Here is a 23193-nt window from a genome sequence, read left to right as displayed (position 1 = left end):
GCAGGGTTCCTGTAATGATTGATCAGCAGGGACCTAGGCTGTGTGGTACTGGGCCAGGACAGGGAAACCTGAGGCTGCATCCCCAGCCCAGCAGAGCTTGATTAGGACCTCAGGCCACACACCCTGCCCTGGCACCAGGCCAGGAGACCTCAGGCCATGTACCCCATCTAGTGGGGCTTGATAGGGTCCTCAGGCCATGCCCTTTGCCCCAGGCTGGGGGACCTGAGGGTGTGCAGGGAAACCTGAGGCTGAATCCCCTGCCTATCAGGGCTTGATGGGGGACATGAGGCTGCACCCCCCCACACACACACAGCAGCTGGGAGACCTGAAGCTGTGTCCCCCACCTGGTGCCAGGACAGGCGATCTGAGGCTGTGCCAACTGCCTGGCAGGGCTTGATGGGTGTGGGGCTGGCCAGGTCTGGATCTTGCCAGGTCTGGATATCACCCAATGGCTGGGTCTGGGTCTTGCACAATTTCAAGGCATAAGCAGGTGGGTGGGGACTTGACTCTGGGTCCCGTGGTGTGCCCCAGACTCTGACAGGAAGAAGATTTTTATATACATTTTAATAATTTTTTTTCATCTCTGATACTTCGATTATAGACAAAGGGCAAATAGCAATATTAAAATAGTTCCTCTAATTAATTCTCTTTTTACGTGCATGAATTTAATGCCCAGGGCCACTAGGATAGTGGGAGTTCAACTGGGAAACTGGGAGTTCGAGCACTCACTATCTCACTATGATGTATGCTGACCACCAGGGTTGGTGTAGAATGAAGAAATGCCCCAGGGGGCAGCTGGCAGCCAGCAGCTGGAGAAGGAAAGTGCTGGCTAGCAGTTGGAAGGAAGGCCCAGACTGGCAGCTAGAAGGCCCTAATTGGCCCTGATTGCTGACCAGGCCTAAGGATCCTACTTATGCATGAATTTCATGCACTGGACCTCTAGTATCTCAATAAAAAATATTAAAACATAAATTTTAGAGAGCTTTTCCTTGAATTACTCAATGTGATTTCAAAACTTGTGTTTGAACAGGATCTGCTATACACCAATATTCTTATGCTCAACACTACATAGTGCAATCATTTGTATCTCTCTGGTTTCTTCCTCAGTATGCCGAGTAGACAATAAACACACATTGGATTAAACTTAATGAAAACAAGATTAATTGAAGTCACCTCAAAGAAGTCTTTTCTCCATTAAAAAAAAAAAAAGTCTTTTGAGTAATTATACAATCCTTACTATGTCCCAAATAATTAGTTTCTATTTTTTCTCCAAAGTCCCTAATTAATTTCATGATATTATCTTAATACATCACATTATTAGCCCCTGTGTTGACTTTTGTTCATGCAAAAAGCAAATGCTGAGCCAAGGGTTTATGTTCAAACACTTTATTGGAAGGAGCCAGGGACATGAAGGGGAGAAATATATGGAATGAAGCTTGCATTATGGCACCTACCACTGTGAATAAACAGAGATTTCATCTCCGGGGGAAATTCCGGTAAATGGTAAAACCTCAGCATTATTCCAGATAAAGGATGAAAGACATGCTGTACTCTACACGTCTCCATCAAGAGCTGTCTTTGGCCGAAACCGGTTTGGCTCAGTGGATAGAGCATCCGCCTGCCGACTGAAAGGACAGGGGTTCGATTCCTGTCAAGGGCATGTACCTTGATTGCAGGCACATCCCCAGTAGGGGGTGTGCAAGAGGCAGCTGATCAATGATTCTCTCTCATTGATGTTTCTGGATCTCTATTCCTCTCTCTTCCTCTCTGTAAAAAATCAATAAAATATATTAAAAAAAGAAAAAAAAAAAAGAGCTGTCTATGATGGGACATAATTCCCAGTCACTTCTGCTCCCACATATTGGGCAAAGTAGGGTCCAGCTGGTACTGGATGTTGCCATTCATGCAATGGAAATGGTGAGAGGATGTCAGATAACATGGGAGGAAAGTTGACAGCAAGTACTCCTCCACGCTTCCTTGCAGAATCAATTTTCCCCCCACAAGAATTAAGTTCTAAACATGTTCCACAATTGTGTACCTATTCTTCCTGAGGCATCCCCACAGAGTTCCAGAAAATAACTAAATCACTTGAGAAAACAACTCTTATTGTATTGCACTCATTATTACATGGCTTTGGATCTTAGAAGGTGTATATCAAGATTGCAATAATGGGAAATATAAGTAAAATAAAAAAGGAAAGGAAGAAAGGATCACACAAAAAATGACACTTCTCAGTTTTTGAGACAGTCAATTCCTTTATGATAGCTGAAGAAACCATCCTTCAAATCTAGATTCATACTCAACTTGAAAATCACTTTACAGTTCCTGTGAAGGTAGGATAGTAAAGTAAGCTTTCCAGGTTGTAGTCCAACTTCAATTCTGTCTCTTTTGAAAAGTAAAGTGAATGAGAAAAAATATCTCAAAAAATGTACTTCAGATAAAATTAAATCATTCATGTGAAGAAACAAGAGGAGTCCTGAGAGCATTATCATGCTGTTCTGATTACTGTAGGATTTTCATATAATTTTATATGGACAAAAAAAAATATATATATATAACCCAAATAAGGTGAAGATCAGTTACATATAAGGACAACTTTTGGGGAAACTAAGTCAGCACTTGATATGATAAGTGCTTTAAATTAAAAGTGATAACTCCAGGAATGCTGACTGAACATGGAACACTGTAGACTGCGCATAAAGAAGAAATATAAAGGTGGAATTTCTGAGGAAAACTAATATAAAAACAAACAAAAGCAAAATCATACATGTTTGGAAATAGAAGGAATCAAGCTTGTCTTGGAGGAATGAAAAAGAACCAGATATTTAAATTTGACATTTACCTTTGGGCACACAATGTGCCCTTAGTTCTGAGGCCAGAGATCCATCACAGACAAGGTGCTGCTAGGTTGAGGAGCCTTCTCAGGGCCCCCTTCACATCCTTGTTCCTCAGGCTGTAGATGAAGGGGTTCAGCATGGGGGTGACCACAGCGTACATTACTGAGGCAATTGAGTTTTGTAGGGAGGAATGGGTCAGAGCAGAACTGAGGTGGACCCCCAGGCCTGTCCCATAGAACAAGGAGACCACGGAGAGGTGAGACCCACAGGTGGAAAATGCTTTATATTTCCCTCCTGCAGAGGATATTCTCATTAAAGAGGCGACAATCCTAGAGTAAGAAAACAGAATTCCCGTAAGAGGAAACACGCCCATAATGGCAGTAGCCACATTCAAGACGATGGTATTGATGAAGTTGTCAGAGCAGGCCACCTTGAGTGTCTGAGTCAGTTCACAGAAGAAATGTGGAATTTCAGTGCCGATACAGAAGGTAAGCTGCCTCATAAGTAGAATATGAAGCAGGGAGACTGAGACAATGATGAACCAAGATATCAGAACCAGAGTGCCACAGAAACGTGGGTTCATGATGACCATGTAGTACAGGGGGTGGCAGATGGCCACATACCGGTCATAGGCCATCACAGTCAGGATGCAGTGGTCCATTCCAGAAAATATCATAGTAAAATACACCTGAATGAGGCACCCAATGTAGGAGATGGTTTTCCTTTGTGCCTGGATATTCACCAGCATCTTTGGGACGGTGGTGGAGGTGAAACAGATGTCAACAAAGGACAGGTTGGCAAGAAAGAAATACATTGGGGTGTGGAGGTGGGAGTCAGAGATGATGGCCCCAATAATGAGCAGGTTTCCAAGTACAGTAAACAGATACATGGACAAGAACACTCCACAGAGGATGGGCTGCAGTTCAGGATCATCTGAGAGACCCAGGAGCAGGAATTGAGATGCTTCTGTGTGGTTTTCAGCTTCCATGCAGCTGGTGTGTGTTCTAAAAGAGGAAAAAGCAACCTCCAGTAAGCAGCCAAATGGAATCTCAGCTGGTCATCACCAGTCATTCACTCGTTTAAGTGGTTACCCAATTTTATTTTAAATGATGTAAACATGCAGACTTTCTTTAATTTAACTGAAGTCTTTCTCTTTTTATCTTCAACTCACTGGTTCTAAATCACTTATTGAAATCTATGGACATAAACCAATTTCTTCTTTCATACTAGCCTTCCAAATTAACTAAAGATGTTTAAGGTGCTTACTTTAACAATCTCCATACTACTTGCATTTCATAATAGTGATTAAAACATGTGTTTTCAGCTCAAACAACCTTAGTTCTGTGACCTGATGCTTTATCTTTATGTCACAGTTAACTCTCTCATGTGCCTTATTGTGTTTCTAATGTGTGGTTTCTGCTGTTACAATTTTTACGAGGTAATACAATGCCTTTAATCACAGTAAGATCTTTCTATGTTATAGCTATTATTATCATTATTAATCTATTCTTTCATCACAATTATTTTTTAGATAAAACTATTCCAAAGTACAGTATAGACCTATAATTTAGAAATAGGATGTGAGTCAGACGTCCTGGAACAGAATTTGGTCTACCATGTTATATCTGTGTGACCTTGACGAAGTTATTTAATCTCCCTCAGCTGCAGTTGCTTCACGTCCACAATGAGAGTACTAAATATTCCTTACATTGTAGGATAGGTGTGTGATTAAATGGCATGATGCATATAATTTTTTAGTGTATTTTCCTGTGATATACACTAGACACATGATGAATGTGAATTTCTGTTCTTAACATCACAGTAGAGCTGTTTTGCATGGTGGTAATTTTTAGTATTTCTCTTAAACTTGGGCAGTCATCATTGTAAACACAACAGGTCTTTATTTTTATTTTTTTTATCACCACACAGCACTTCTAATTAATGAAGATCTTTATGGTTTCCCATTTCAGAGACTGCCTGCCAAGTGGATTCTTCCAAGAAGAGGAAGATGCACATTGACTATATAGATAATAGTGGGAAACAGAAGCACACTACCATCATAATAAAACAAAAAGCATGTGTGCAGGCATGAGCTCATTTGAACATGCTCTCAAGTGGAGATGTGTTGTATTCAAATCAGTGTCACGAATTGAAAAAAAAACTTACGTATTTTATTAAGAAATATTCAAAGTGTTTATACATGAAATCATCCTAAAAATTGCAAGGCAACTTTAAGATTTGAAATTAAAAAGCATCAAGCCAGCCCTAACTGGTTTGGCTCAGTGGATAGAGTGTCGGCCTGTGGACTCAAGGGTCCCAGGTTTGATTCCAGTCAAGGGCATGTACCTTGGTTGTGGGCACATACCTAGAGGGGTGTGTGCAGGAGGCAGCTGTTCGATGTTTCTCTCTCTCATTGATGTTTCTAGCTCTCCATCCCTCTAATTTCTTCTCTGTGAAGAATCAATAAAATATATTTTTAATTTTAAAAAAAGCATCAAGCCAAATAGAAGAAGATATTTGCAAATAATCCTTCAAATAACATTCTAATCTATAATAATAAAAGCATAATATGCTAATAAGACCAGACATCCTTCTGGACGAAGCCAGGGCTGTGAGGGAAGCTGGTGCCAGCAGCCGGGAGAAGGAAGGCCTACTCTTGCACGATTTCATGCATTGGGCCTATAGTCCTATATGATGAGGCTAATATGCAAATTGACTGAACAGAATGATCTGTGGCTATGAAGTGCACTGACCACCAGGGAGCAGACGGCACTGCCCTTGGGTGATCACAGCCAGAAGCTGGGCTCATGGCTGGCGAGCACAGCGGTCATGGTGGGAGCCTCTCTTGACTCCAGGGCAGTGCTAAGGACCCTTATACTGGCAGTTGGACATTCCCCAAGGGGTCCTGGACTGCGAGAGGGCGCAGGCCAGACTGAGGGACTCCCCGGTGCATGAATGTTGTACACTGGGGCTCTAGTATCCAATATATATATAAAGAACTCATACAATTCAAATTCAAGAAAACAAAGAGTTCTATTAAAAAGTAGGTATCAGACAAGAACACTTTCCCAAGAAGACATACAGATAATCAACAGACATATAAAAAAATGTCCAACATCTTTGGTTATAAGGGAAATGCAAATCAAAACTACAATGAGATACCAATTCATACATGTGAGAATGGGTATTAGCAATAGGTAAGAAGTAAGTTTTTAAGAGGATATAGAGGAGAAAAGGGAACCTTTGAGGGTATGAAAATTGATGTAGCCTCTATGGAAAATAATATGAAGTTTCACTTTAAAAAAAAAAAAAGGAAGAATTGTTACCTTATCACCCAGAAATTCCTCTTCTGTAAATCTAATTTTAAAAAAAACAAACAAACAAAAAAAACAAAACACTTATTTGTAAATATACATGCATGTACTTTATGCTCAATGCAGCATTATTCACAATAACCAAGGCTTGGAAACAACCTAGGTGTTATTCAACAGATGATTGGATAAAGAGGATGTGGTACATGCACACTAAAGAGAAAAAAAATTGCACTACTCAGCCATTCAAAAGATGAAATACTGCCATTTGTGACAACATGGATGGATCTAGAGAGTATCACGCTAAGTGAAATAAGTTAAAAGGAAAAGGACAAGAACCATATAATTTCATTTGTATGTCAAATAGAAAACAGAAATCAACAAATAAACAGACAAAACAAACTCTTAGAAGTAGACAATAGTATGGTAGTTACCAGAGGATAAGTGGGTTAAGTGGGTTGGGGAGGATAAAAAGGGTCAAATATATAGTGATGGAATAAGATACACAGGTGACATAATATAAATTTGTACACCTAAATCTTATGTTATTAATCAATGTTGTCCCAATGAATTTAATTTTAAAATGAAAGTAAATAAAAGTTTACATTCTGAATGATAAAAAGTTTCATTATTATTAATGTTTAGAGAATGCTAATAATTAATGAGAGGGGAAAAATCACTGATGACCCATTTGATTTGGGGAGGTTGTTAGAAAAGGCTTCTCTGTGGAGCAGGGCAAGGAGGGATGTCTGCAATATCCTCAACAGTAAAGATAAATAAATTTTTAAAAATAATAAAGAGGAAAAGGCTTCTCTGAAATAAAAATACTTGTGTTGTGAGAGAAAAGATGGCCAATTGTGAATTAGGAGAAATTTTAAAAGGGCAAGCATTGGGGGCTAAGCGAGCAGAAAAACCAGTTGCACTTGTCTTGGTAAGCTTGGTAACAGAAGTGATTTGAGAGACCGGTGAGATAGCGAACAGATAATTGGGGTTGGGATGGACAGAGTATATGAGGCCCACAGTTTGAGCAACTAGTACTATTCTTTAAAGTGCCTCTCATGTTGGTGATTTTATGATTATTTATGGGTTAGAAATTTTAATTGTTTTTGCTCATCATTATCAGTCATTCCAGGGGTTTATCTGGTGCTTGGCATATAGTAGATGCTCACCGTATACACATGTTAGGCATATAATAAAATTTGAGACCAAAGTGTCAACTATATCACACAAAAAAGAAATCTTCAAGCTCTTGCTAAATAAGGAAACCAATGGCAATTTCTTAACTCAATAAAGACTAGTTGTTTTAAAACTGCAAACAGAATATTCTCCATTACTCACTAAAACATTTGAGTTAAATTTATGAAGAGACCAATGAAGTCAAATCATTGGTATTCAATCACTTGATATTCTGCTGAACATTTAAAGAGACAAATAAGATGAGGAAAGAAAATTCTCCTTAGTACTGAACATCAGAAATAATTATATTATTTGTACATACTATTGTGGACACTGAATTGAAACAACAATAACATCAATATGGGACGATTATGTGATATCAGTGAGTCAGATCTGCTGCAAATAGGTTAGAAAATGCCATAAAGAAACCCAATCATATTAGGAACAAAATAGACAGTACCTTATGCAGAGTAGATATTCATTTATAATGAATAAATGATTGAAAACAAAAAAATTCAAAAAAAGCTTACAATTACGGAAAAGAGTAGAAAAGAGGTGGAGATTCTATGGAAAAGAAATATTTTTATAGAGACCTCTAGATTCCAAAAAGAGAGGACAGAAAAAAAGGCTTGAAAAGACAGGTTTCAAGGGAAACTGAAGTACCTTCAAGTACAGAGACTTCATTGTTATAAACTATATACTACAGGATTGTCTCAGTCTAATTATTCCAGAGGTAAAGCCCAGTACCCACATTGTCTCATTTCCCTTTCATTCCAACAACCCTTACTGGATGGAATGCGATGACCTTCTCTGCAGGGTATCTCTGAAGCTGTCTGTTCTCCAAGGTCTGTCCCTGGGAAGCCCACTTGAACTTTTATTTGGCTGGGACCAGAGAATTAAGGAAAGTGGCAAAAGGAACACGTTTAAAGTTTACAATATCTCAAGTGTTGAATCCTCAGAGCTCCTCATTAAATCAGTTGTGCTATTGTCTTTTACTCTCCAAACAATTCAGATCCCATGGGGAGCAAAGATACCAGATTTTGTGCATCTACAAGCATCAGAGGTGGAAGATGAATTTATTTCCTCCAAAGAGAAACAATTATTTCTTCTGTCTGACTTAAAAGTGACAAGCTATCCCTACGGAATGTTTAATTGCTCAGGAACCAAAGCTAGAAACCAACATCTTTCTGTTCTACCATTAAAGAAACTTTGGGTGTCTCATGGATCACTTCCTTTAAAAAAAAATGTTAAAAGCAGAGTTGTAAAATAGTTTGGTTCTGTTCAAAGAACCAACCAAATGAGGGCTGAAAAATATTCTTTGCATTTGATGGTGACAGGGTCCCTCTGTTGGTATTAATGAAGGCTCCACTTATTACCTCTAAATAGAGGGCTAGAGGCAGAAACAATATAGGTGGAGAGGATTAAAGAATGAGTATTGGGGAAATACACACCGAGTGATCAGATTATTATGGTCTCTAAATGCATAATAATCTGGCCACTCAGTGTATATCCTATATAATAAAGGGCTAACATGCAAATTGCCCCCTCAACCAGGAGTTCAACCAACAGGCAGGCCGGCCAACCGCACATGTCCCCTCCCCCTGGCCAGGCTGGCTAGATCCAAACCATGCATGAATTCATGCACCAGGCCTCTAATATATATACTGAGTGGCCAGATTATTATGATCTCTGAACGCATAATAATCTGGCCACTCAATACAGGTGACAAATATAATCCACCTGTGATGATTGTGGAAAAAGGGAGGAAAGAGTATAAAGCATAGTGTAAAGACAGTGTGGAACATTAGAGAGTTAGAAAAAAAATTTAATGGAACATATAGGGACAGAGAATGACCAAATTTAGTGCAGACCTTTGAATGCACAGGAAGTTCTGACTACAGAGTCCACAGGACGCAGTATACATTCTAAATCATTGACAATCAGTGTGCTATATCTTGATGTATAGAATATTTTCACACTTTCATTGAGTCACTTGGGAGTTTGTGCTTCAGATCTCAACAACTCTGGCCTCTGCAGGCCAAGAGGTCTTGACTCCTAAAAAGATGCACTTCTAAACACATGGCAAAGTTCCACTGAATTTCAAGCTCTAATGCCTCCTGGCACTTCAGTTCCTCATGCCAAGAAGAGGAGTCACCATTCTGGCAGGGGTTACTGATCCTGGTCATCAGTGTCATCATGTGACCATGGCAATGGTCATGCACTGGCATTCTGCTGTTCTAACTAAGTGGTTGGGTGCAGCTCAGGAGCAACCACAGTACAAATACAGTGGTGAATGCAAATGTCTTTGGCCCCATTATGCTGCCCACAGCAAGAGATCTGAGTAGGGTCACCTGGGTGAGGCAGCTTCCTTTAACTGATGGGTCTTTGCAAAGCAGACTGAGTGCTGTCAAATGGCTGCCCTTCCTGCACCTGGAACAATAAACCCTTAATCCTGAAGCTAGAATCTGGGCAATGGCACATCTATTGTCCATCCCTTGGGAATTTGAACCAACTTTTTATTTTATTTTAGCCTTACAAGATTTTTATAGTTCTTTACAATTCTTTTTATTTTCTAATTACAGTTAACATTCAATCTATACTAATAAAAGGGTAATATGCAAATTGGTCAGGACACCCTCACAGTAATGACCAAACAGCAGGCTGCATGGGACAACTTGGCCAGCAGGGGGGTTAGTAAGGGATGACACAATAACTGAACAGCAGGCTGTGTGGGGCAACCAGGCCAGTGGGAAGGGGAGAGGGGAAGAACAGTCAGGAGGGGGGAGGACAGGGACAACCAGGCCAGTAGAGGGGGACAGTGAGGGGTGACCAGGCTGGCAGAGGGGGGCAAATGGGGGTAACCAGGCCAGCAGGCAGATGCAGGTAGGGGTAACCAGGCTGGCAGGGAGGGCAGTTAGGAGCCAGCAGACCTGGATTGTGAGAGGAATAAAAACCCAGAAGTGAAATGGCTGGGTCATATGGTAGCTGTATTTTTTTTAATTTTTTTCTTTGAGGAACCTATAACCTGTTTTCCATAGTGGCTGTACCAATTAATATTCACATCAACAGGACACAAGGGTTCCTTTTTCTCCACATCCTCACAAACTCTATTTATTCTCTCCTTGTTAGTAGCTGTTATAGCAGGTGCAAGTCCAGATGTCATTGTCATTTTTTTATTAAAAATTTTTAATACTGACATTATTGCAGGTGTCCCGGTTTTCCCTCCTTTGCCAACTCTCACCCAACCCTCCCTCCCCCTCTCTTGGCATTCACCACACTATTGTCCATATTCATGGGGTATGCATATATGCTAAAGAGCTAATTCCTTCACCTTCTTTATCCAGTCATCCTCACCCCTCCCCTTAATTTATATTTCTTGAAGATTAATGATATTGAACACCTTTTAAAGTATCTGTTGGCCAACTACGTCTTGTTTGTGAAAATGTCTATTCAGGTTCTCTGCCTGTTTTCAACTGGATTTTTCCTTTATCTTGCTATTGAGTTGTATGTATCCTTTATGTATATTATGTATTAACCCTTTATCAGATACACGATTTGCAAATATTTTCTCCCATTTGGTAAGAAGCTTTCATTATTTTGTTGATGGCTTCCTTTGCTGTGCAGAACCTTTTGGTTGAATATGGACTCATTTGCTTATTTTGGTGTGTGGGGCTTTTTTTGTTGTTGTTTGTTTGTTTTTGTGGGATTTTTTTATTTTTATTTTTACCTTTATTTGAATCAACCTTTTGTATAAGTTTTGGGAGAAACTCTTCCAAAGGTTCAGTGTGTCTCTTTTAGGGGAGAGGGTGAATGAGATGCACTAAAAAGAGGAGGATCAATGGGAAGAACTATAGCTTCTGCTACTATATGTGGTTTCAAAGCCACAACTGATACTCAGTGTCTCTCTCCTATATCCATTCTCAATTCCCCTCACCCTTGAGTAATATCTCTGGATGACTTACCTGGTGGAGTGATCCAAACTCTCCTCCCAGAGGGTTCTGAGGGCCAGGGAAGTCAGATGACTTGCCTAAGATCATGTACCCAGTAAGATAAAAAAAAAAATAAAAATAAAAAAATGGGAGTTTAATCCCCAGCACTCTGGCTCATGCCATTTTTAAAGTGAATAATTCCATAGTTCAACTAATATGAAACACTGTGCAATTTAACTAAAAATAACAGTGAATAGAAACAAAATTAAAGTTCTCCTTTTAATCTTTGAAAGTACAAGTATTTTAAAATATAACAATAATCAAATTTGTCAAACCCATCTGTGGTGGGAGAACACTTATTAACCCAGTTGCAGCCTAGAAAGAATAATCAGAAAGAATGTGTTGTCTGTAAACATATAGTGCACATAGATGGGAAATTCTTCAAAATGTAAATTGTGGTTATCCTTTTAGTTTCCTAACATCTCTCTCATTATTTGCATTTTCCAAGTTTTCTAACATCATTGTATATTACATTTTTTATCATCAAGCACTTAAAAGTGTTGTTTTAAATATTTAGAAAAATTAAGAAAATAAATCTAATAAAAGAATGAGTCAGCAAATATTAAAAATATAAATCAATTTTTAAAACAATAAATATTTATATTAAGTATGATTTATTGACTACACATAGTTACAAAGTCAATATAGATATTATGGCAATTATGATATTAAATGATATTAAACTCACATGCCCACATAAGACTTTCTACTCTTTTATCATTTCCACTTATCTCACTCATATATTTCTGCGTGATTCTTTTTTTTATCATTGAACCATCTTTGGTCCCTGAAAATATTTCATTGTGCCCACTGGCTTGTCCATACTCAAACACAGCCTGCTTCATCTTCTCCATAAAAACTTCCTCATTTACTAAGACACAGAGAGGGAAGAGCTCAGGGACATGTTGGTGCCTTAGGCTGAAATCTAGGATAAATAAATGATAGATAGATGATGATGATGATGATGATGATGATGATGATGAAGAAGATGATAGATAGATGATGATTTATGATAGATAGATAGATAGATAGATAGATAGATAGATAGATAGATAGGAGGGCTGTTCAATAACATGACTGTATCTGGACCTTAATCTAGAGCTAGCTAGATTCTGGACAGAATAGAGATTGCTCCCCATAAATCTTCTCAGAGACTGTCTGACCCTTACCCTATACTGAGTGGCCAGATTATTATGATCTCTGAATGCATAATAATCTGGCCACTCAATATAGATAGATAGATAGATAGATAGATAGATAGATAGATAGATAGAGATAGAGAGATAGAGATAGAGATAGAGATAGAGAGATAGAGATAGAGATAGAGATAGAGATAGAGATAGAGATAGAGATACAGATACAGATACAGATATAGATATAGATATAGATATAGATATAGATATAGATATATGAGGCCTAATGCATGAAGTTGTGTCCAGCTACCCTGGCCAGGGAAAGGGGACATGGGACCTGGCCTGCCTGCTGGTCAAACTCATGGTTGAGGGGACAATTTGCATAATAACCTTTCATTATATAGGATATACACTGAGTGATCAAATTTTTATGCATTCAGAGATTATAATAATCTGGCTACTCAGTATATGCCCCAGGAGTGCCATTTCCTGGAATAGGCTGTTGCCCTTCCCCAAGCATGTAAGATTTTTTTCTCCTTATCTAGGGCAGGTCATGTACTCCATCCATTTTGCCCCATCCTATGTAACTCAGCATCTGTCACATAGCATGGATGATATCCATGTTGCCTAGCTGCTGTACAAGGCAAGCCTTATATACAAACTCTCTTCATGAACTCTAAATGTTTTGACAGAGTTGCCAGCCTCTTTCTCCAGTCTCTCAGCCCTGAGAAATTTTACATAGATAGATGATAGATAGATAGATAGATAGATAGATAGATAGATAGATAGATAGATAGATAGATAGATAGATAATAGATAGAGATGATAGATAGATAGACATATAGATATACTATATATATTAGCACTAAGCTGTACAAGTTTTTCTTGAATATCAATTTTTCCTTTAAACAAATTAACCTGGTGGTAATCTGATGTGTCTTTGTCACTGAATACATCACCATCACTGGATGATAGGTAAAGTCTTTTGAACTATTAATGTTGGACATGGCAGAGGGACAAAGATGTTGAGATGTTGAGGTAGGAGTAGGCCCCTAGGAAAACCTAGCAATATTCTGGGTAAATAAAGTAGCAATTGGCTGTGCTGAAAATACTCCTCTCATATCATATCACAAATATATCACACTGAAAGATTATGAATTGTGGCACTAATGGAATTCCTGGTATTCCACATTTAAAACATCATTTATATATGGACTTGAGTAACTATCCAGGCAAGTCCTACATGTACTTGCCAGCTTTCCAGACTATTTTGATCTTTTGGTACTCTTATTCCACAATAGCCATATCAAAGGCAGAGTGAATATAAAGAATAATTTACCAGCCTCTAAATATACCAGCCTAGAAGGGACACATCAATTCTATTCATATTTTATTGGAAAGATAAAAACATATTGTCACCATTACCTCCAAGGAGAAAGGAAGTGCAATTCTGTTGGGTATCCAATAGGAGAGAATAATTATAAATATTGCCAATCAGCAGTAAAATCTACCATATAGATGTGCACAACGTCAAAATCCATGTGAAAAGCTGTGAAGACTGTTAGGTTAGACTATGGGCTCAGGGTTAGAGTTTCGGATTTGAATCCTGCTTTTGCCACTTGGTCCCTCGTCCCTCTGTAATCATCCCTTTGTAACTTTGGGAAAGTTTTCTTTTGTTTTTAGCTTTCTTAGGGTCTCATTTTTGACCCCTCTAAAATGGGGACAGTAATTTTTCCTATTGAGATGATTACATAAGATAACAGAGAAAGCCGAAACCGGTGTGGCTCAGTGGATAGAGCGTCGGCCTGCAGACTGAAGGGTCCCAGGTTCGATTCCGGTCAGGGGCATATACATTGGTTGCAAGCACATCCCCAGTGCGGTGGGGGGTGCAGGAGGCAGCTGGTCAATGTTTCTCTCTCATTGATGTTTCTGACTCTCTGTCCCTCTCCTTTCCTCTCTGTAAAAAAAAATCAATAAAATATAAAAAAAAAAAACAGAAAAATTAGTACATGCTTATCATATAATAAGTACTAACACATCAACTATATTTTTATATGTATTTTAATTATACTTTATCCAGTAAAAAAACAAGCCCTAACCGGTTTGGCTCAGTGGATAGAGTGTTAGCCTGTGGACTGAAAGGTCCCAGGTTCTGTTCCAGTCAAGGGCATGTACCTTGGTTGCGGGCACGTCCCCAGTGGGGGGTGTGCAGGAGGCAGCTGATCGATGTTTCTCTCTCATGTGTTTTTCTAGCTCTCTATCCTTCTCCTTTCCTCTCTGTAAAAAATAAATAAAATATATTTTAAAAAACAACAACAAAAACACTGTTGGTTATGCACACAAATAACACAATTCACAATCAAACACAGAAATAATTAAAGGGAACAATCACTTTAAGCTCTCTAGGCCAACTTTTGAAATAACAAAGATAACTTGCCTTAAATCCAAGTTTAGAACTCACTAGTGTGAAAGTAAGGAATAAGACCAAGGACATAATTTTTAGACAACCTATAGGACAAAAAAGACATCAAAGAAATCACCTGAGATTAGTTGTTTAAATGTGTATAAAAAAAACTATGAGAGAGGCACCCTCCACATACAGATCCTTAAGAATTGGGATAAAAGAATAAGATTGTTTGAGATACTCAAGAGTAAGAACTTCAGAATAAAAGGTTTTGACACTGGTACTCACAAAACTTCTCAGTCCCAGGACCAATGAATGGATTTATCACAGACAAGAGACTGCTCTGCTTAGAAGCCTTCCCAGGGCGCCCTTCACATCCTTGTTCCTCAAGCTATAGATGAAGGGGTTCAGCATGGGGGTGACCACGGTGTACATCACTGAGGCCACTGAGACTTTCTGGGAAGAGTGAACCATAGAAGAAGTGAAGTAGACCCTAATGCCTGTTGCATAAAATAAAGAAACGACTGAGAGATGAGACCCACAGGTGGCAAATGCTTTTTGCCTTCCCTGCGATGAGGACATCTTCTTTACGGCTGAAGTAATTCTTGAGTAGGAGAATAGGATCCCCAAAAGAGGGAACACACCCAGCACACCAGTCATAAAATATAACAATGTGTTATTTAGGAAGGTATCAGAGCAGGCCAACTTGAGGATCTGTGTCACCTCACAGAAGAAATGTGGAATTTCAAGATCTCTACAGAAATTCAGATGCATCATCAGAGAGATATAAAGGAGGGATGTTATGACACCAATGAACCAAGTAATAAAAACTAGCAAGCCACAGAGACGAGGGTTCATGATGATCATGTAGCGCAGGGGCTGACAGATGGCCACATACCGGTCGTAGGCCATCACGGTCAGGAGTAGGGTGTCCAGGATAGGAAAAAACATGGAAAAATATACCTGAGTGAGGCAGTTCATGTAGGAAATGGCTTTGTTCTCTGTCTGGATGCTCACCAGCATATTGGGGACTATGGTGGTGCTGAAACAGATGTCAACCAAGGACAGGTTGAAAAGGAAGAAGTACATGGGGATGTGGAGGTGGGAGTCAAAGCTGATGATTAGGATGATGAGCAAGTTCCCAAGCACTGTAACCCCGTACATGAAGAGGAACAGTCCAAAAATGAGGCGCTGCAATTCTGGATCCTCAGAGAGTCCAAAGAGGGTGAACACTAAAATTCCTGTTTTGTTCCCTGCTTTCATGTGGTTGATATATCTATGAAGGAAGAGATTGGAACAACATGAATTAGCACAAACTGGCACCCTCCACATACCAGAAATGTTGACTATACCTTTCACACAAGTTATTTATAAAGACTGTCATTTTTCTAAGAGTCGGGTCTCTATTCACTTATAAATAGAATCCTAAAAAATGGAATCTCTTATCCCACCCACTCATCTAAGTATCCATTTTATAACAATGAAACCAAAAGGGAATCCTACAAAATAGAATTCCTGACCACCTATCTTAAGTACCCACTTTATAACAATCCCGTCAGAAAGTCATGAGGCTTGAAAATGAGACAAGTTAACATCATGTACCTCCTGGTATGAGGCACTAGAAAGGACTCAATGAGACTACTGTGGGATTTGGCCAAAGACACATGACTTCAATTTACAGATTAAAGAGCATCAGACAAAGCCAAATTGAGGGGCATTCAAATTCAAAGAAAGTCTAGGAACTGTTCTGGATTAACGGTGCCTAAAGTGATCTCAAGCAAATACCGTGTTTCTCCAAAAATAAGACATCCTCCGAAAATAAGACCTACTTACCGGTTTCCTTCTGAGTGAAATATAAGGCATCCCCCCGAAAATAAGGCCCCCCTAGGCTCTGTCTCTGAATGCTATTGCTAAACATGAGAGATTTGGTCCACTGATTCTGAAAGAAATGGAGTCACAAGAAATTCACCAGGAAATTTAGGAATTGGATTGTTATGATGATGTTCCAAAAGATGATGACATGATTGTCATTGAATAAATGAGTAAATTCTTGATACTGTAGGATTCACAGTTTGTCTGGTTTGTGTTGACAACTACCGTACTACCGTACCATATACAGGTAATAAATTTTCTTTATTTTCATTTAACAATAAATGTGTACTGTATTCTTCATGGAAAAATAAGACATCCCCTGAAAATAAGACCTAGCGCATCTTTGGGAGCAAAAATTAATATAAGATACTGTCTAATTTTCGGGGAAACAGGGTATAACATGTGATCTTGGATTTTCTTTTGCTACAGATGACATTATTAGAATAATTACCCAAATAGGACTGATGTCTGTAACTTTCATAACAGTATTATATCAATGTTAATTTCCTGATTTTGATCATTGTACTGAGGTTGTGTGAGGAAAATGTCCGTTTTTTAGGGAATACCAATGATTTAGAGGTGTAACTTATTTTCACATGGTTTGGAAAACACACCTACACACAAAAGGAAGACAGAGAACATGGGGTAAAGATAAAAGTTAAGGTGGTAAAAATGTTAACATTCAGGGGATCCAGCAATAGTTACGTAGGAACTATTCTTTCAACTTTTCTTCAAACCTGAAATAATTTAAAAGTTAAAAACACTTTCACACAATGCCCAATAGTACTGGATAGAAAAAAGGAAAGAAAATCCATCCGTGAAATGTCAGAAAGAGTCAGACCTCAAAAATTCTGTAGCTGAGGCGGCCACTCACAGGTTTAGAGTCCACATTCACCTAGAACCTCAGCCAAGGAATTCAATCTCAAGTGGTCCTGGATGGCACATACCCAGGCCCCAGGCAGAAGCAAACACAAATATGCGCTGAAAGGAACTTTCATCTGAAGATTTTTGCCTCGGTGTCTATGACTTTTCTTTCTCTTAACACCCTTTCCAGGTTTGCTAGTACATGAGGGTTCCTTCCAACTTCCCAGTCTTAAGCACAACACTAGCTTTTCACTCTTGCAGTTCTAACACTTTTGCCTTCTTAGGAATCCTAAAAATCCCCAGCCTTGCTTATGTAAGAACTGCCCTCCCAGCTGGAGTGCTCCTCCATGCCTTTGTCTTCCTGTGATAATTCTTATCCTTCTCTTTTATATGGAATATCACTTCCTCAAAGAAGCCTTCCTGAACCTTTCCGGCCCAGCAAGTGCAGTCCCCCTAGTTCATGCTTTTATAGCTTCCTAGAGTCTTCTTTACTAAGTCATTGTTGTGTTTTTGCATTTACTTATGAAATTATTTTATTAATATCTGTCCCTGTGCCCAGACGGCACGGCTCAGTGGTTGAGCATTGACCTATGAACCAAGAGGTCACAGTTCGATTTCCAATCTAGGTAAATGCCCATGATGAGGTGTGTAGGAGGCAGCCAATCAATGATTCTCTCTCATCATTGACGTTTCTATCTCTATCTCTATCTCTATCTCTATCTCTATCTCTATCTCTATCTCTATCTCTTCCTCTCTGAAATCAATAAAAATATATATTTTTAAAATCTGTGCCTCTCAAGACTGAAACATAAGCTATACATCTCAGCTCACGTTATAAATTTTACTGATCCTGGTATTCCAGTGGTTTATTCTCAAAGAGCAGGAAAAGTTGAATGAAGATTGCAACCAAGAGCAATATATAATATAAACAAAAAATCTACAAGTTAATCTCACATTGGCTATAGATGCAGCAAACTGAAAAAGGAGTAAGATGAAGGTATCTGCTTAATAAATATAACATATTCCCTTGTGAATTAATGTTCATTTGAAAGGTTTAAAAATATTTAATATTAGAAAGTCAGATAACAAAGTATTTGCATGAACAGAGCGATGCAGAAATAATGATAGTTTCAATATAAATGTATGTAATAAAATGTAACAGTTATTGATGGGAAGGAAACAGTAAAATTTTAAATATTAATCCAAGATCCATCATTAAACCCTAAAACACAAAAAACTCATAAGAAGCAGAAAGAAGAAATTATGCCTGTTGCTATAATTATTTAACATAGTACTTAATAATTCAAAAGAAATACCATAAGTCAAGAAAAGTAAATCATATATAATAGTAGAACACCAAAAACAAAATTGGTCATGATCAGCTGCTGATATGATTACCTACTTGGGAACACTAAAGTCAACTTAAACTCAATTAGAACTAATCAGTATCATCAGCTTTCTTTGTTTCTCCAAAGAATCATTAGGAAAAAGGGAACATAGGTCCATTCACAATTGCAATGACAACATAGATAATACCTGGCATATAGTTAGCATTCAGTACATATTTTTTAATCAAAGAGTGTATATAAGCCTTGGCCAATGTGGCCCAGTTGGTTGGGCATCATCCCAGGCACCAGGAGGTTGCTGGTTCGATTCCCAGTCTCGGGCACATGCCCAGGTTGGGGGCTCCACCCCTGATGAGGAGCATGCAGGAGGCAGCAGGTTGATGTTACAGCTCTCATAAAGATGTTTCTCTCTCTCCTTCTCCCTTCCTAAAAATCAATACACTATTATTTTTTTAATAGTATACATAACCTCATAAAAACCAAATTATGATGGGGGTGAAGAGGAGGGAGAAGCAGACACTTTGCTGGAACAGAGGTTCTCTAATTACAGAAGGCATCAGAATCACCTGGAGAATATTTAAAACAGATTGTTGGGTCTTAGCCCTGGAATTTCTGCCAGCAGGTCTTGGGTGGGCCTGAGACTGCATATCCAGCAAACTCCCCACAGTGTGCTGAGGCCAGTGCTTCAGGCACCACACTTGGAGAATTACTGTACTACAAGAAGGCAGAAAGCTCTTTGCGGTGGGGGGGAGAGGCAGGAGGCAGTATGTGGAAACTTTTTATACTGGAGAAAGTGCCAATTCCTACTGACACTGAGCAAGTTACTGGTTCCTGAATGAGTTTCCATCAGAGCTGGAGGTAACAGAAACAACACAATCTAAAAAGACATACATAACCAGGAAAATAAATTCCAAAGATTAAAGTAAAATTTCCATGGGACATCATCAACCATGCTCTCTCTTTCCCTCACCATTTTTTATCTAATTTGATTTTAGAGAGAGACATCGATTTGTTGTTCCACAAATTTACGCATTTGTTGGTTGCTTCTTGTATGTGCCCTGACCACAAAGATCAACCTTGCAACCCTGGTGTATCAAGGTGCTCTAAGTAATTGAGCTACCCGGCCAGGGACCCCTCACTATTTTTTTTTCTTTTTTAAAAAAAATATTTTATTGATTTTTTACAGAGAGAAAAAGAGAGGGATAGAAAGCTAGAAACATTGATGAGAGAGAAACATCAGTCAGCTGCCTCTTATACGCCCCTACTGGGGATGTGCCCGCAACCAAGGTACATGCCCTTGACCGAAATTGAACCTGGGACCTTTCAGTATGCAGACCCACGCTCTATCCACTGAGCCAAACCGGTTTTGGCTACCACTTTTTTAATATGTCTATTCATACGCCGTATTCACTAGGCCAGGGGATTCACTCCACTGGCACTGCTTAAAGAAATATTTGTACAAACTCTTTCTTCTCTGACGGTTAGATGCTGAAAACAGACTCACCCAGAGAATGGTAGGAAGATAGAACTTGTCTACAAAGTCATGTCTGTGAGAGGCACAGGAGTGGTCTTTCCCCTGGTCAGGCCTCATTGAACTATGGGTGATGATGCTAGGGAAGTATTTATGGTTTGTCAAGCCCCAAGAGAATGATTTTTCATCATTCCTCATTAAAAAAATTGTTCCTCTGATGTTGTACCTTTGAAGTCACTCATCTCCCTTGGGGTGCAGAGCAAATGGCAGAACTGAAAGCCTGTGTTTATTCTGTCTTCAGGAAGGCACCTTTGGAGCCAGACGGACCCATACCACCACTGCCTCCCACCCCAAACACACATGATGTTTCTCTCTCATTGATGTTTCTAGCTTTCTAACCAAAGAATCATTAGGAAAGAGGGACCATAGGTCCATTCACAATTGCAATGGCAACATAGATAATATCTGACACATAGTCAGCATTCAGTACATATTTTTTAATCAAAGAGTGTATATAAGCCCTGGCCAATGTGGCCCAGTTGGTTGGGCATCATCCCATGCATCAGGAGGTTTCTGGTTCGATTCCCAGTCTCGGGCACATGCCCAGGTTGGGGGCTCCACCCCTGATGAGGAGCATGCAGGAAGCAGCAGGTTGATGTTACAGCTCTCATAAAGATGTTTCTCTCTCTCCTTCTCCCTTCCTAAAAATCAATACACTATTATTATTTTTAATAGTATATATAACCTCATAAAAACCAAATGATGGGGGTGGAGAGGAGGGAGAAACACACTTTGCTGGAGCAGAGGTTCTCTAATTACAGGAGGCATCAGAATCACCTGGAGAATATGTTAAAACAGATTGTTGGGTCTTAGCCCTGGAACTTCTGTTAGCAGGTCTTGCTCAGTGTCAGTAGGAATTGGCACTTTCTCCAGTATAAAAAGTTTCCATACACTGCCACCTATCCTCCCTCCCCCCACCACACCCCCCACCCCATCACTCAGAGCTTTCTGTGATCTTATAGTACAGTAATTCTCCAAGTGTGGTGCCTGAAGCACTGGCCTCAGCCACCCTGGGGAGTTTGCTAGAAATGCAGAGTCTCAGGCCCACCCAAGACCTGCTGAGCATCTTTTCATGTATCTGTTGGTCATTTGTATGTCATCTTGGGAGCAGTGTCTCTTCAGACTCTCTAGTCATTTTTTAATTGGATTGTTTTATTGGTTGTTGAGATGCACTTTTTTACATATTTGGATATTAATCCTCTATCAGCTTTTGCTGTATCCCAAAAGTTTTTATATATTGTGTTGTCATGCCCCTATGTCTCTTATATAGCTTTTGAAATCTTTTGTTTCTTGGCCCAATCATTCTTTAGTAGCATATTGCTTAATCTCCTCCAATTTGCAGTGTTTCCTGCTTTCCTTTTGCATTGATTTCCAATTTCCAAGCATTTTGGTGGGAGAATATGATTGCTGATTTAAATGTTAAGTTTGTTGAGGCTTGTTTTGTGTCACAACATATGGTCCATTCTTGGGAACATTCTCTACCTTTGAATTATATATTTCTCTATATACCGTATTTTTCGGACCATAAGACGCACTTTTCCCCCCCCAGAAGTGGGGGGAAAAAGTCCCTGCGTCTTATGGTCCAAATATAGCCTACACATATACTTTTAAAAAAAAGTTTTTTTACTTGCCCAGCTCTGTGTGATCTCTGTGTGCTTGCCCGGCTCTAAAATGGTTCTAAATGCTGCTGTTTACTTTACAGGGTTGATTACATGTGTTTATGACTGTGATGTTGGGTTTTAATGCACATAAAATATTTTAGGACACTATTTGTTTCAGAATCTTTTTTTCTTCATTTCCCTTCTCTAAAAACTGGTGCGTCTTATGGTCCGGTGCGTCTTATGGTCCGAAAAATACGGTAATTCTCTACCTTTGAATTATATATTCCCCCCCTTTTTTTCCCTAGAGATTTTCATTTTCTTTCTAAGCTGCCTTGTTACCTTGGTTATTCCTAGTATTTGATGAATTCTTTCTCCGCCTAAGCATGGGAATGAAATGTGGTGTGTTTGTGTGTGTTTTGAGTAGCACTTCTCTAATTAGTAGGTTGATAATCTTTCTTTTGTTAGCCAGTAGGTGGCGCTAAAGTACAAATTAAGTTTCTTTTGCACTGCTCTTCTCTGGATCTCTGTTCCTGTATAGAGGTGGAAAATGATGATTCCCTAGGGAGGTGGGTACCTCCTTTGTGACCAGGTTACTAGGTCTCAGGGTACCATCCCTGTGAGGGAATGTGATAGACTATGGGGTTCTGATTCCATGAAATCCCAGTGCTGTCCCCTGCAGCCAGATGCTGCCAGCAGTGCTACACTGCTGAAGGAGTCTGAGGTGCCCCAACTAGGCTCAGCCATAATGGGTGAGGGGTGGGCTGAAATAGGCTGGCTGGTGCATTTGTGGCTTTTTCTCCTCCCAGGAATGCCAATTGCATAACCTCAGCTCCCTTACCTCGGTATCTCCATCTTTCTCTAGATTTAGCCCAGGCATGCATCTTCCCCTTGGGGGGAAACGCTTCTGCCTCTCCAGTTCTCAGGGCTGCATAAAGTGTGCTCTGTAGCCCAACACTTACCGCTACAGCTTCCTCTGGGGCCCACTGCTAGCTCTGGGAGTGAGGGGAGGCATCCCCACTCTGGCCGTTTTCCTGCCCAGCAGTAGCAGCTGCCAGACAACTGCATCCGCATTATCTACATTCAGTCTCTGCGCATGTCACTGGGTTCAGACAAAGTATGTGCTGGCCAC

General features: G+C 39.5%; 2 protein-coding genes across 2 annotated transcripts in view; both read right to left on the bottom strand.

The window, feature by feature from the left end:
- Positions 1-1464: 1464 nt before the first annotated feature.
- LOC311623534 (olfactory receptor 7D4-like) lies at positions 1465-16046 on the bottom strand. Its single transcript, XM_084885727.1, has 3 exons — positions 16013-16046; positions 6164-6194; positions 1465-3841 (listed from the first exon to the last, which is right to left on the bottom strand). The coding sequence occupies exon 3, from the start codon at positions 3823-3825 to the stop codon at positions 2887-2889; it is 939 nt and encodes a 312-aa protein (XP_084741853.1). The 5' UTR covers positions 3826-3841; positions 6164-6194; positions 16013-16046; the 3' UTR covers positions 1465-2886.
- LOC311623533 (olfactory receptor 7D2-like) overlaps positions 14579-23193 on the bottom strand; it is a 34413-nt gene continuing 25798 nt past the window's right edge. The window contains exon 2 of the mRNA XM_084885726.1: positions 14579-16126. Coding sequence (XP_084741852.1) covers positions 15175-16113 — 939 coding nt within the window. The 5' untranslated portion in view covers positions 16114-16126 and the 3' untranslated portion in view covers positions 14579-15174. The remainder of the gene's footprint in view (positions 16127-23193) is intronic.

The sequence above is a fragment of the Pipistrellus hanaki genome (genome assembly GCF_964339955.1).
Source record: "Pipistrellus hanaki genome assembly, chromosome: 5".
NCBI lineage: Eukaryota > Metazoa > Chordata > Mammalia > Chiroptera > Vespertilionidae > Pipistrellus > Pipistrellus hanaki.
The sequence above is the reverse complement of the archived record's forward strand: the minus strand, read 5'-3'. Positions and strand labels throughout refer to the sequence as shown.

Coding starts and splice junctions, on each gene's coding strand:
- LOC311623534 (XM_084885727.1), bottom strand. CDS start 3,825: ATGGAAGCTGAAAACCACACAGAAGCATCTCAATTCCTGCTCCTGGGT.